This window comes from Chiloscyllium punctatum, chromosome 20, assembly GCF_047496795.1.
Source record: "Chiloscyllium punctatum isolate Juve2018m chromosome 20, sChiPun1.3, whole genome shotgun sequence".
In the NCBI taxonomy this organism is placed as follows: domain Eukaryota; kingdom Metazoa; phylum Chordata; class Chondrichthyes; order Orectolobiformes; family Hemiscylliidae; genus Chiloscyllium; species Chiloscyllium punctatum.
Window position 1 is genome coordinate 41272703 of NC_092758.1, and position 13976 is coordinate 41286678.

General features: G+C 41.9%; 1 protein-coding gene across 1 annotated transcript in view; it reads left to right on the forward strand.

The window, feature by feature from the left end:
- Positions 1–13976, forward strand: part of LOC140492318 (polycystin-2-like protein 1) — a 67540-nt gene that overhangs the window by 19991 nt on the left and 33573 nt on the right. Inside the window, exon 6 of the mRNA XM_072591264.1 lies at positions 6727–6955. Within this exon, the coding sequence (XP_072447365.1) occupies positions 6727–6955 (229 nt within the window). The remainder of the gene's footprint in view (positions 1–6726; positions 6956–13976) is intronic.

The following is a 13976-nucleotide window of genomic DNA, read 5'->3' on the forward strand; positions in this document are numbered from 1 at the left end:
GTAAAAGTGACCTGTACAAGAAGGACAAATTGCACCTAAATTGGAAAGGGATTAATAAAATGGCAGGGAAATTTGCGAGAGCAGCTCGGGAGGATTTAAATTAGTACAGTGGGGGGGTGGGACCCAGGGAGATAGTGAGGAAAGAGATCAATCTGAGACTGTACAGTTGAGAACAGAAGCGAGTCAAACAGTCAAGGCAGGCAGGGACAAGGTAGGACTAATAAATTAAACTGCATTTATTTCAATGCAAGGAGCCTAATAGGGAAGGCAGATGAACTCAGGGCATGGTTAGGAGCATGGGACTGGGATATCATAGCAATTACAGAAACATGGCGCAGGGTTGGGCAGGACTGGCAGCTGAATGTTCCAGGATACAAATGCTACAGGAAGGATAGAAAGGGAGGCAAGAGAGGAAGGGGGAGGCATTTTTGATAAGGGATAGTGTTACAGTTGTGCTGAGAGGATATTCCCAGAAATACATCCAGGGAAGTCATTTGAGTGGAATGGAGAAATAAGAAAGGGATGATAACCTTATTGGGATTATATTATAGACACCCTAATAGTCAGAGGGAAATTGAGAAACAAACTTGTATGGAGATATCAGCTATCTGTAAGAATAATAGGGTGGTTATGGTAGGGGATTTTAACTTTACAGACATAGTCTGGGACTGCCACAGTGTTAAGGGTTTAGATGGAGAGGAATTTGTTAAGTGTGTACAAGACAATTTTCTGATTCAGTACGTGGACGTACCTACTACAGAAGGTGCAAGACTTGACCTAGAGATGTTTGCAGGTAAAAGGATGGCTGAAAAATGGGAAGCCATTAGAAATTAGATAACGGGAATCCAGAGAAAGTATATTCCTGTTAGGGTGAAAGGGAAGGCTGGTAGGTATAGGGAATGCTGGATAACTAAAGAAATTAAGGGTTTGGTTAAGAAAAAGAAGGAAGCATATGTCAGGTATAGACAGGACAGATCAAGTGAATATACTTAGAAGAGTATAAAGGAAGTAGGAGTATACTTAAGAGGGAAATCAGGAAGGCAAAAAGGGGACATGAGAGAGCTTTGGCAAATAGGGTTAAGGAGAATCCAAAGAGTTTTTACAAATACATTAAGGACAAAGGGGTAACTAGGGAGAGAATAGGGCCCCTCAAAGATCAGCAAGGCGGCCTTTGGGTGGAGCCACAGAAAATAGGGGAGATACTAAATGAGTATTTTGCATCAGTATTTACTGTGGAAAAGGATATGGAAGATATGGACTCGAGGGAAATAGATGGTGACATCTTGCAAAATGTCCAGATTACAGAGGAGGAAGTGCTGGATGTCTTGAAATGGTTAAGGGTGGATAAATCCACAGGACCTGATCAGGTGTACCCTAGAACTCTGTAGGAAGCTAGAGAAGTAATTGCTGGGCCTCTTGCTAAGATATTTGTATCATCGATAGTCACAGGTGAGATGCTGGAAGACTGGAGAATGGCTAACATGGTGCCACTGTTTTAGAAGGGTGTAAGGACAAGCCAGGGAACTATAGACCAGTGAGCCTGAAGTTGGTGGTGGGCAAGTTGTTGGAGGGAATTCTGAGGGACAGGATGTACATGTATTTGGAAAGGCATGGACTGATTAGGGATAGTCAACATTGCTTTGTGCGTGGGAAATCATGTCTCACAAACTTGATTGCGTTTTTTGAGGAAGTAACAAAGAGGATTGATGAGGGCAGAGCAGTAGATGTGATCTATATGGTCTTCAGTAAGGCGTTCGACAAGGTTCCCCATGGGAGACTGATTAGTAAGGTTAGATCTCATGGAATACAGGGAGAACTAGCCATTTGTATACAAAACTGGCTCAAAGGCAGAAGACAGAGGGTGGTGGTGGAGGGTTGTTTTTCAGACTGGAGGCCTGTGACCAGTGGAGTGCCACAAGAATCGGTGCTGGGTCCTCTACTTTTTGTCATTTATATAAGTGATTTGGATGCGAGCATAAGAGGTACAGTTGACACCAAGATTGGAGGTGTAGTGGACAGCAAAGAGGGTTACCTCAGATTACAACAGGATCTTGATCAGATGGTCCAATGGGCTGAGAAGTGACAGATGGAGTTTAATTCAGATAAATGCCAGGTGCTGCATTTTGGGAAAGCAAATCTTAGCAGGACTTATACACTTCCTGGTAAGATCCAAAGGAGTGTTGCTGAACAGAGACCTTGGAGTACAGGTTCATAGCTCCTTGAAAGTGGAGTTGCAGTAGATAGGATAGTGAAGAAGGCGTTTGGTATGCTTTCCTTTATTGGTCAGAGTATTGAGTACAGGAGTTGGGAGGTCATGTTGCGGCTGTTCAGCACATTGGTTAAGCCATTGTTGGAATATTGCGTGCAATTCTGGTCTCCTTCCTATCAGAAAGCTGTTATGAAACTTGAAAGGGTTCAGAAAAGATTTACAAGGATGTTGGCAGGGTTGGAGGATTTGAGCTGTAGGGAGAGGCTGAACAGGCTGGGGCTGTTTTCCCTGGAGCGCGGAGGCTGAGGGGTGACCTTATAGAGGTTTACAAAATTATGAGGGGCATGGATAGGGTAAAGAGGCAAAGTCTTTTCCCTGGGGTTGGGGAGTCCAGAACTAGGGGGCATAGGTTTAAGGTGAGAGGGGAAAGATATAAAAGAGACCTAAGGAGCAACTTTTTCACGCAGACGATGGTACGTGTGTGGAATGAGCTGCCAGAGGAAGTGGTGGAGGCTGGTACAATTGCAACATTTAAGAGGCATTTGGATGGGTATATGAATAGGAAGAGTTTGAAGGGATATGGGCTGGGTGCTGGCAGGTGGGACTAGATTGGGTTGGGATATTTGGTCGGCATGGACGGGTTGGACCAAAGGGTCCCTGCTGTACATCTCTATGACTCTAAGTTGGGGCCAGATTCAAAAGTGACAGGTATCATAGGGACAGGAGAGGTAGTTTATGCAGTGAGCTTCATAAGATATGGTCAAAGATTTTGTTAGGCCTCATGGTGGAAACATCTCCAAAAGCTCAACACAATGTGGACTCTGCCAAAAGAACATAATTTTCAGCCATGTCCAGTACTATGTCCAGTAGCCTCCCAGAATTGGGCATGCATGGGGAATTGGTTTAGTGGGTGAGGGGCTGTTGCTGGATGTATGAACCAGCTGTATGAGGTGTTGTAGAGGTGGCTGGGAGAACTTGACTTATCCCTGCTGCAAGATGAATGTGCAATTTGAAAATGAGTGGCCAGGACTGCTCATAAATCCCATCAGCAAGATTTTTCACACCATTAAACGCTTCTGCTAAGTTCACAATCATTGTGCACAAAAGGGAAGACAGACCTCCTTTTGATAAAACCTATAAAAGTTGGCCCTTAGTTTCCTTCCCTAAAAAAGGGCAAGGAAGATGTTAACTAAAATGAAGTACAAATAGTAAGCATGAACCTACATCATCATTAACTAAAGGAGTAAACACAATGCCATGCGCCAGTTACAAAAAAGTTAATTTTTATTTTACAAACAAGAGAAACTTTACTGGTGAATAAAAGCTGGCTGAGAGGATTTTTGGCCAGTAGCATTAAGGGGAAAGGAATTTAAACAGTGTATTGTTGCCATTATGGACTCAATCACCTGTCCTTTTCCAAATTCCATTTGCACTGGCAAGTGAGGTTGCATTAAAAGTTTTAAACTGGCATATCCCTGAGGAAATAGGAAGGAGAACAGTTTGATTAAAAAGAGAGAGAGAGGGAGCAGCACAAACCAAAGGTTTCCATTTCGAGTCATATTCTCAAAAAATCTAGTTCCATTTGGCACATATCCCTCTAAACCCTTCCTATTCATGTACCCATCCTGATGCCTTTTAAATGCTGTAACTGTACCAGCCTCCACCATTTCCTCTGACAGCTCATTCCATACATGTACCACCTTCTACATGAAAAGGTTGCCCCTGAAGTCCCTTTTATATCGTTCCCTGTTACCTTAAACCTATGCACTTTAATTTTGGACGACTCTACCCTGGAAAAATAGGCTATTCAGAGTCAAGGGCATGGTCCTAGATAAGCACAGCTGCTCAGGCAGCATATGAGGAGCAGAAGAATCGACGTTTGGACATAAGCTCTTCTTCAGGAACATGTTGATGAATATGCAAAATAAGCTATTCAACCTATCGATGCCACTCATGATTTTATAAACCTCTATAAGGTCACCCCTCAACCTTCTCCGCTCCAGGGAAAACAGCCCTAGCCTATTCAGCTTCTCCAACCCTGGCAACATCCTTGCAAATTTTCTGCCCCCTTTCAGGTTTAACAATATCCTTCCTATAGCAGAGCAACCAGAATTGAATGCAGTATTCCAAAATGGCCTAACAGCCTGTACAGCTGCAACGTGACCTCCCAACTCCTATACTCAATGCATTTACCAATAAAGACCAGAAACACCTTCACTATCCTAACTACCTGCAACTTCACCTTCAAGGAACTATGAACCTGCATCCCAGGGCTCTTTGTTTGGCAGTGCTCCCCAGGACCTCACCATTAAGTGTATAAGTTGTGCCCTGATTTGCCTTTCCAAAATGCAACGCCTCACGTTTATCTAAACTCCGTTTGCCACTCCTCAACAGATCTGATCAAGATCTCGTTATAACTTTGATGTAACCTTCTTCATTGTCCACTACATCACCAATTTTGGTGTCATCTGCAAAGTTACTAACCATTATATTTGAATCTGGGTATTTTTGTCGTGAGGAGAAAGTGAGGACTGCAGATACTGGGGATCAGAATTGAAGTGAGTGGTGCTGGATAACCACAGCCGGTTAGGCAGCATCTGAACAGCAGGAGGAACAATGTTTTGAGCATTAGCTCTTCATCAGGAATGAGGGGGTGGCCCTAGGCGACTGAGAGATAAATGGGAGGGGGGGTGGGGCTGGTGGAAGGTGGCTGGGAAGGCGATAGGTAGATGAAGGTGAGGGTGAAGTTGATGGGTTGGAGAGGAGGGTGGTGCAGATAAGGAAGATGGATAGGTAGGACAGTTCAAAAGGGCGGTGCCCAGTTGAAAGGTTGGATCTGGGATAAGTGGGGGATACGAAATGAGAAAACTGATGAAATCCACATTGATCCCATGTGGTTGGAGGGTCCCAAGGCAGAAGATGAGGCATACTTCCTCCAGGCATCAAATGGCTAGAGTTTGCCAGTGGAGGAGGCCAAAGACTTGCATGTCCTTGGCGGAGTGGGAGGAGGAGTTGAAGTGTTCAGCCACAGGGTGGCAGGGTTGATTGGCACAGAGGTGTTCTCTGAAGTGTTCCGCACGTTGGCCTCCTCAATGTAGAGGAGACCACATCAAGAGCAATGGACACAGTAGATGACGTGTGTGGAAGTACAGGTAACTCTCTGTCAGATGTGGAACAATCCTTTGGGGCCTTGGATGGAGATAAGGGGGGATGTCTGGCCGCAGGTTTTGATCCTTTCATATCTGACAGATATTTACCTGTACTTCCACACAAGTCACCTACTGTGTCTGGTACTCTCATTGTGGTCTCCTGTACATTGGGGAGACAGGAGGCCTACTTGGGGAATATTTTAGAGAACATCTCTCGGACGCATGTACTAAACACCCCACCACCTTGTGGCCAAATACTTTAACTCCCCTTCCCACTCTACCAAGGACATTCAAGTTCTGGGAGTCCTCTACCTCCAAACTCTAGCCACCCGATGCCTGGAGGAAGGACACTTCATCTTCCGCCTTGGGACCCTCCAGCCATACAGGATCAGTGCGGATTTCACCAATTTCCCCTCTCCCACCTTTTCCCAGATCCAACCTTCCAAGTCAGCACCGCCCTCTTGAACTGTCCTACTTATCCATCTTCCTTCGCACCTATCCACCCCACCCTATTCACACCCACCTCCATCTATGTATCGCTTTCCCAGCTATCTTCCCCCCCCAGCCCCACACCCCCACACCCCTCCCATGTATCTCTCAGCCGCCTTGGGCCACCCCCTCATTCCTGATGAAGAGTGTATGCTCGAAACATCAATTCTCCTGCTCCTCGATGCTACCTGACTGGCTGTGCTTTTCTATACTCTTCGACTATTTTTTAGTGATCAAGATAAGGTCAGTTTACCTGTCTGCAATGGGCAATTCTGTGTTTATTGATAAGTCAGTTGGTCTGCTTTGGTAAGATCTTCAAGAGTTTGCAGTTCTGAACCTCAGACCATTGTACTGCGTGGAGTAGGGAGGCATCATTCCAATTGCCAGTTGCATGAGAGTTCTGAATGTTTGGGTGCTGGATAATGGGAAATTTACTGTACACCACTTCATTACTTTGGCATAGGCACAACAAACGTGTATTCAGTGATTTGATTTGTTTTGGAAGTTACCTTAACAAGGAATATACAATGCTGCACATGTCAGTGACAGTATTTCAATGTGTATATTGGACTTACCAGGCAAGAAAATGCCCACAGGAACCTAACACCAGTTTTAACATTGATTCCTATGGGAATCACTTAGTCATTTCACTTAAAGTAAAAATTACCAGAAGGGAAACAAATGTTAAGTGAGGACGACTTGTATATAACAAGAGTGAATCCCAATATTGAGTTGTGGTGTGCAAAAGGCTCAATTAAAGTGATGTGAGTTGTATTTGTGTTATAGAAATGTTATAAATTTAATTTTCCAACAAATAAAACTTGTTATAAATTCTTCTGGAATGATTCTTTTAGTTCTTTTAACTTGTTTCTATTCCAGGTTGTTGGTGGAATTTCCAGCAACTGGTGGAGCTATCCCTTCCTCCGAACTTTTCACAGTCAAACTCCTACGATATGTTTCGAACTTCGATTACTTTCTAGCTGCCTGTGAAATTATCTTCTGTTTCTTTATCTGCAACTATTTGCTTCAAGAAATCATAGCCCTTCAGTCCTACAGGATGGCATACTTCAAGAACTTTTGGAATTGTTTGGATTTTTTAATTGTGCTGGTCAGTACAATTTATGAATATGAACGAGACTGTTTACATAATGTGCTTTAAGTTAGCTCCTTTTATGTGAGAATATCACTGGAAACAGAAATGCCTTTTCTTATGCCATTACCTCCTTTATTGCTGTATAACATCAAGAATTTACGGTCTATAATCAATTGGGATTTTACATAACATGAAATTTAACAGAGAGGAATAGTGGAAAAGAGTTTATCCATGTATGTCTCTGATTTGCAAAGCCTGTTTCTACCTCTGCTGCCTCCCCATGATAAGCAAAGAGGAATTATTTCAGCTTGTTCCTGCCAAACTAATTACCCGTTCCCTTGAATTTGCTATTTCCCATCTGTCCAATATCTATTGACCTATATGCATGATCCTTCTGACACAGGCCCAATTCAATTATTGCCTCTCTACAATGGATGCAGTCAATCCATTTCACCTTCCTTCCTCAGGATGGGTTTTTGGACCTCTACTTCCCCACAGTTTAGCATTAATGCAAATAATCTTCCTTTTCTCCCTAGTTGAAATAATTCTCACTTTGAGCAACTTAATTCTTAACTCCACACACTTCCTCCAGATCAAAGAAATCATTAAAGCAACCTGGATGAGTTGTAGATATGCACTGCAGTGAGATTCGGACTACTGTCAAGGGAATGAATGTGAACAGGCCATTGAACATTACTAAATACAAAATATGGTAGAAGTCAACAGCTCTGGAACGTCAAGCCCCAGTTTCATGTGATCTGAGTATATCACAATGACACAAGTCCTTTCACATATAATGAGCAGCCGTTATTAGAGTGATGGTTTACAGGGGGCCCCTGGATTTATGAACATCTAATTTATAAATGCTCACACTTGCCAACGTTATCCCATAAAGGGGCTATATTATTAATTTTGAAGAGTAAACATGCCAATGTTTCCTCATACTGACAAACAGCTATTTATTTTGTCCTGCATTACGTTCCAACTTGACTTGAGATTGGACTCAAAAACAAAACCCCTTCACCTGGAGACTGCCTGTAGTTGACCCTTATTCCACTTATCACCTTTCCAATCATACAAAGGGTATCTTCTTAGATAAAGTTTATAAAAATGATCCCAGGGATGAAGGGTTTGTCATATTAAGAGCAGTTGAGGACTATGGGCTGTATTTGGAATTCAGAAGAATGGGGGGGAAGAATTCTCATTGAAATTTACAGAATACTGAGAGGCCTGGATAGAGGGGTGTGGGCAAGATGTTTCCACTAGTAGGAGAGTCACGGACACAAGGGCTAGCCTCAAAGTGAAGAGACAACCCTTTTGAATTGAAATGAGGAATTTCTTCAGCCATAGGGTGGTGAATCTGTGGATTTCATTGCCATAGAGGGCTATGTAGCCCAAGTAATTAAGTATATTTAAGACCAAGATAGTTTCATGGTTATTAAAGGGATCAAGGGTTACGAGAGCAGGGGAATGGCGTTGAGAAATTTATCAGGCATTATTGAATGTAGAAGTAGACTAGATGGGCTGGGTGGTCTAATTCTGCTCCTATATCTTAAAGTCTGATGGTTTTATACCTTGCTGTGTTGGAATTGTGACTTGTTGGTGTTGCTTTCTCATTTATTTCATTAACTTTGTTTCTAAGCTACTACAATCCTTCCTCGTCTTCTGGTGGTATATTGTTAACTTTTTCTTTTAGTCTCCATAGTGGTTCATTCAGTTGTAAGTCAAAAGGTTGTTGTTCTAAATAGTGTAAAACTGCTTGAATCCAATTCCAGACATGGTTTTAAGCTAATTTGTTATTGAGCTCGATCAAGTTCAGACAAAGTAGTATCTTTAAGCAGTATTCAAACAATATAGACAGGTAACGTGTTGATCCTTTCAATCCTGATCCTAAAAATTGTTGAGGAAAGCCGAAGGTTTTTACAGGTTAGTTCTCAGGAATACTGTCATTGCAGATTCACTATGACACAACAAGATCCCTCAGAATTTCTCTTCTTCAAATGGCAGACGCCAACTTATTTACTATCTCAGATACAACTAAATAGTCTGAGAGGTTGCCCCTAAATCCAGACTGTCTTTGCTATCTAATTCCATACTGTGGCCACAGGTGAACATCAATAGACATAATTCAGACATTTTACAGTTTCAGTAAAAATGAAACAAATAATGATTTGATAGTATAGAACTTGAATATTGCTGAAGAGAAACATTTTTCGTCATAGACTCATCAAGACAATGCACAAGAATATCAAAAAAGAAGAAAATCCACATTCCTAGCAAGTGATATCTGATTAGTAGAGACATTGCCATGGAGAATGCAACCGTTAATAACAATTGACAGTTAACGAACAAGTGTTGTTTAAATTTTAATCCAGGAGGTCAACTCTGATTGGTAAGGGCATTGCCCTGAAAAATGAACAAGTGATTGGCTGTCACTTATTCTGTTGAGTTAAAACTGGCATGTCACTTATTCTTTCTGTCTGTAAATAACAGCATAAATCAGTGTCAGTCATTTTTTTGTCTGAATATTTATTTGATTTGTTTCCCAGAAGTATGCCATGAACTCGCATGGCGTTGGTTCTGGCAGCTGGTTTGTTTGCCTTGGTTCATAAAAAGTGTGCTTTTCTAGGCTGAGCAGTCTGATAGTTCAGCTCAGCCTAGGTCTCCATCTCCTTAGCTGCTCTCTTGGTATCTTTATTGTTTCACTTGCTACAGAAATCTGTCTCTGCTTTACGAAAGCTTGGTGTGCTCAATATGCATGTTAATTCTTTTGGTGAGGATCTTACCCATGACTTGTTGGTAATAATGTGTACAGCATGCTGTGTAACATTATAAATTCTTTCACTATTGCATTGGTAACATTTGTGAGGTATGTCAATAATGTCACCTTCCTTGTAGACACAGAAATAAGTAGAAAGATGAACAGACCTGTGCGTTTGGAAGGGCCTTGCAAACATTTAGCGAGAGTCCCCCCTCTTGCCCCAGTAGTTAGGATAATCCAGCAAAATTTTGTTCAATTGCAGAATCACATCTGATCTTGGACCCTGTTACAAACTTCATTAACTCAAAATGATTCGGTGCTGTCTGTACATTTCTTGTTGCAAACAGCTGAAGATATATACTTTTTTGATATGAGCTGCCAGTCTTTGGTTTGTACCACCTATATGCCTGACATCAAACTGCACTGAAATTCATATAGCCCATTATTCATTTTTACGATAGGCAGATGTCTTTTTGGCGGGGTTGAGACCTTCTCTATTTTTATTTTATTTTACATTTTTGGTTAGGAGCTGTGAGGTGAAGTTTGAGAATAGAATGTTAAACTTTGAACAGCAACTTGACTCTGAAGAAAAAGGAGAGAATAAGGACAGATGTTTACTGTGGAGAACTGGCTTGGAACGGTAATGCAGGTTAATTACTGCTCTAAGAACACTACAGATGATTCAGCACTGAGATGTTGCTCTGCTCAGGGACTGACAACTGGTTTGATGCTGAATTGGTCAACAAAGACGGACAGGTGCAGTCCAGCCAATCACAGAGAATGTTGAAGGAGAAAGAGAACACTAAGAGTGAAGTGCTTCTGACTGGGTTTGGAGCAGCAGGCAGTTTGTGTTTTGAAAGTTTCCAGATGTGCTGCTTTTGCTTTGCTCTCTCTCTGGATTTACTCTAGTTATCGACCTGTTGAATGTTCTGAGCAGAGAACCCCAGTCTGTAAGATTTGGGTGAGTAACTTTGGAAGTGTGCACAGGCTGTTTGCATTGACTGGTGACAGCAAGATATAACACGTCTGTTACACAACCTAGCATCCAAAGATTAAGGTCTGGTATTCATTGTTGAAATGGTTATTGAACTGGCAAGTTATAATTCATTTTTATTATTTTATCCCTTAACAGGAGGCACGGTGGGTGGGCGGCACAGTGGCACAGTGGTTAGCACTGCTGCCTCACAGCGCCAGAGACCCAGGTTCAATTCCCGCCTCAGGCAACTGACTGTGTGGAGTTTGCACGTTCTCCCCGTGTCTGCGTGGGTTTCCTCCAGGTGCTCCGGATTCCTCCCACAGTCCAAAGATGTGCAGGTCAGGTGAATTGGCCATGCTAAATTGCCCATAGTGTTAGGTAAGGGGTAAATGTAGGGGTGTGGGTGGGTTGCACTTTGGCAGGGCGGTGTGGACTTGTTGGGCTAAAGGGCCTGTTTCCACACTGTAAGTAATCTAAATAGTATCTGTCACTGATATGAGGGGGGATTATGATCAAAGAGATTGGGCTTAGATTGTAGACATTAATTAGATTGGGCGAAAGTAAGGACTGCAGATGCTGGAGATTAGAGTGGTGCTGGAAAAGCTCAGCAGGTCATACAGCATCCGAGGAGCAGGAGAATCGACGTTTTGGGCAAGAGGCCTTCATCAGGAATGAGGCTGGAAGCCTCGGGGTTGGAGAGATAAATGGGAGGGGGTTGGGGCTGAAGAGAAGGTAGCTGGGAGTGCAATAGATGGATGGAGAAATGGGTAAAGGTGATCGATTGGAAAGGAGGGTGGAGCGGATAGGTGGGAAGGAAAATTGACAGGTGGGACTTGTTGCTTACCTCTGTGCTATGTAAGTTAAATTATTAAGAATGAATTGTTAATTGTTGTTTAAATTATGAATTTAGTGCTCAAGATCTGTTATTTGTAAAGCCTCGTTAGGAATAATTAAGCAAATTTGAGACTCATTGAATGGATTCGCAGCGAGTGAAATTAAAACAATGATAGTGAGGCTAGTTTGGTTTTGCTTGCTATCCCTGTGTTGTAGAGCCTGTTAGTGGCTAACACACTTGTGTCACTACTACACAGCACCAGCATTATACAGTTGATTTTATCTCCTGCTAAAGCAAAATACAGCAAATGATGGAAAACTGAAATAAAAATAAATTAAAAATTGTCAGAAATGCCCAGCTGACTTGTTGAGTTTTTTTTGTATTTCTTATTTCATTACGTGAAAGATCCCATAGTATTGGTTTTCGAAAAAGACAAGGGTGCTCTTCCAATATTTGAACCTACACTTCTCCTTCGTCTGGTATCACCTCATTCTGACACCGTCCAACCTGTCGATCAGCTCCGATGGTTCAGCCTCTGAAAAGTTGTACTCATTGCCCTTGTTGTGTCATGTCCTGGCAAAATGATCTATTGAATCCTGTGACTTTTGCTTGCAAGACACAAATCAAATTTTAAAGTTGATTTTACATGTTGACCTAGCATTTTCCAGATCTATCCAACTTCTCTCAATTGAGCCCAAGATTAAACATTGTGCAACCTCTCATTTATAAAATCACCATAGTCCTAGAAGACCATAGGCCTGCTCTCACATTAGAGAGGCACGACTGGTGGTGAGTTTAACCTGAGGATCACCATGCCACAGGCAAGGTTGAGAAGTTGAGACCTTCATGATAAGTTCAGCCAGTTTGGAAATTGAACCTCTGCTGTTGGCATCTCTCTACATTGCAAACCATCTCCAGACAACTGAGCTAACTGAAGCTTTCATCCCCTCATTACCAACTGCTAGCACTGTTATTGCCTAATTGGTTCTCCAATTGCTTGGTCAATAAAGTAGAGCTGCATTCGTTGTTTAAAACCGTTAACTCCAATGGAGATTCATGGCTTCCCAGTGCAAATTGGAGGATTAGGTATTCATCCTGCTGTGCTTTCAGTACTGTACTTCATGTTCCTTTTCTAATGTTTTGGTTTGAAGCTGGTTTTAGGCCTTGTTCTGTTGGCTATGTACTGTTCCCAAATGCAGTCACTTTTTTTTTCATTGTTGTTTGAAGTTCAGCATTGTTTCTCTTAGTTCACTATTGTGTTGACTCTCTACTGTTGTTTAAATCTAAAGTGATCTTTAGGTGGGGCAGGTTTAAATCAGCTGGATGCCTGCATGAATGTGGACGTCTTGGTGATACTCATGGTTTGCAGACAAATCTTACTTTCTGGCGTTTACTGTGGGAACTTCTGGATTGCTGTTTTCTTTTGTTTGTTGCTACTCCCATTTACTTTCAACTTTGTAAGGCTGGTTTCATCTCTTCTGTTTCTTTTAAAGAAAATAAAATCCTCGCTGTGTAACATGTAATAATATTCTTGTGTTATCTAAATATAAATAAATGAGGTAGATGGAATCCATTAATTTGAAGATCACTGATGGATTTATTTAAGCTAAAATAGTATGTACAGTACCAAGTAATCACGAGACAATATGTGGATGTATCTACTACAGAAGCTGCAAAACTTGACCTACTTTTGAAAAATAAGGCAGGGTGGGTGACTGAGGTATCAGTGGGGGGAGCACTTTGGGGCCAGTGACCATAATTCTATTAATTTTTAAACAGTGATGGAAAAGGATAGATCGGATCTAAAAGTTGAAGTTCCAAATTGGAGGAAGGCCAATTTTGATGGTATTAGGCAAGAACTTTCAAACGTTGATTGGGGGCAGATGTTCACAGGTAAAAGGATGGCTGGAAATTGGGAAGCCTTCAAAAATGAGATGAGAATCTAGAGACACTAAATTCCTGTTAGGGTGGAAGGAAAGGCTGGTTGGTGTAAGGAATCCCAGATGACTAGAGAAATTGAGGTGTTGGTTAACAAAAAGAAGGAAGCATATGTCCATTATAGACAGCAGAGATTGAGTGAATCCTGAGAAGAGTATAAAGGCTGTACTTAAGAGAGAAATCAGGAGGGCAAAAAGGGACATGCGATAACTTTAGCAAATAGGGTTAAGGAGAATCCAATGGGATTTTATAAATACATTAAGAATAAAAGGATAACTAGGGAGAGAATAGAGCCCCTCAAAGATCAGCAAGGTGGCCTTTGTGTAGAACCACAGGAGATGGGGGAGATAGTAGATGAGTATTTTGCATCAGTATTTACTGTGGAGAAGGACATCGAAGATATAGAATATGGGGAAATAGATGGTAACATTTTGAAAAATGTCCATATTACAGAGGAGGAAGTGCTGAATGTCTTAACATTTATAAAAGTGGATAAATTGTCAGGACCTGATCAGGTGTACCCCAG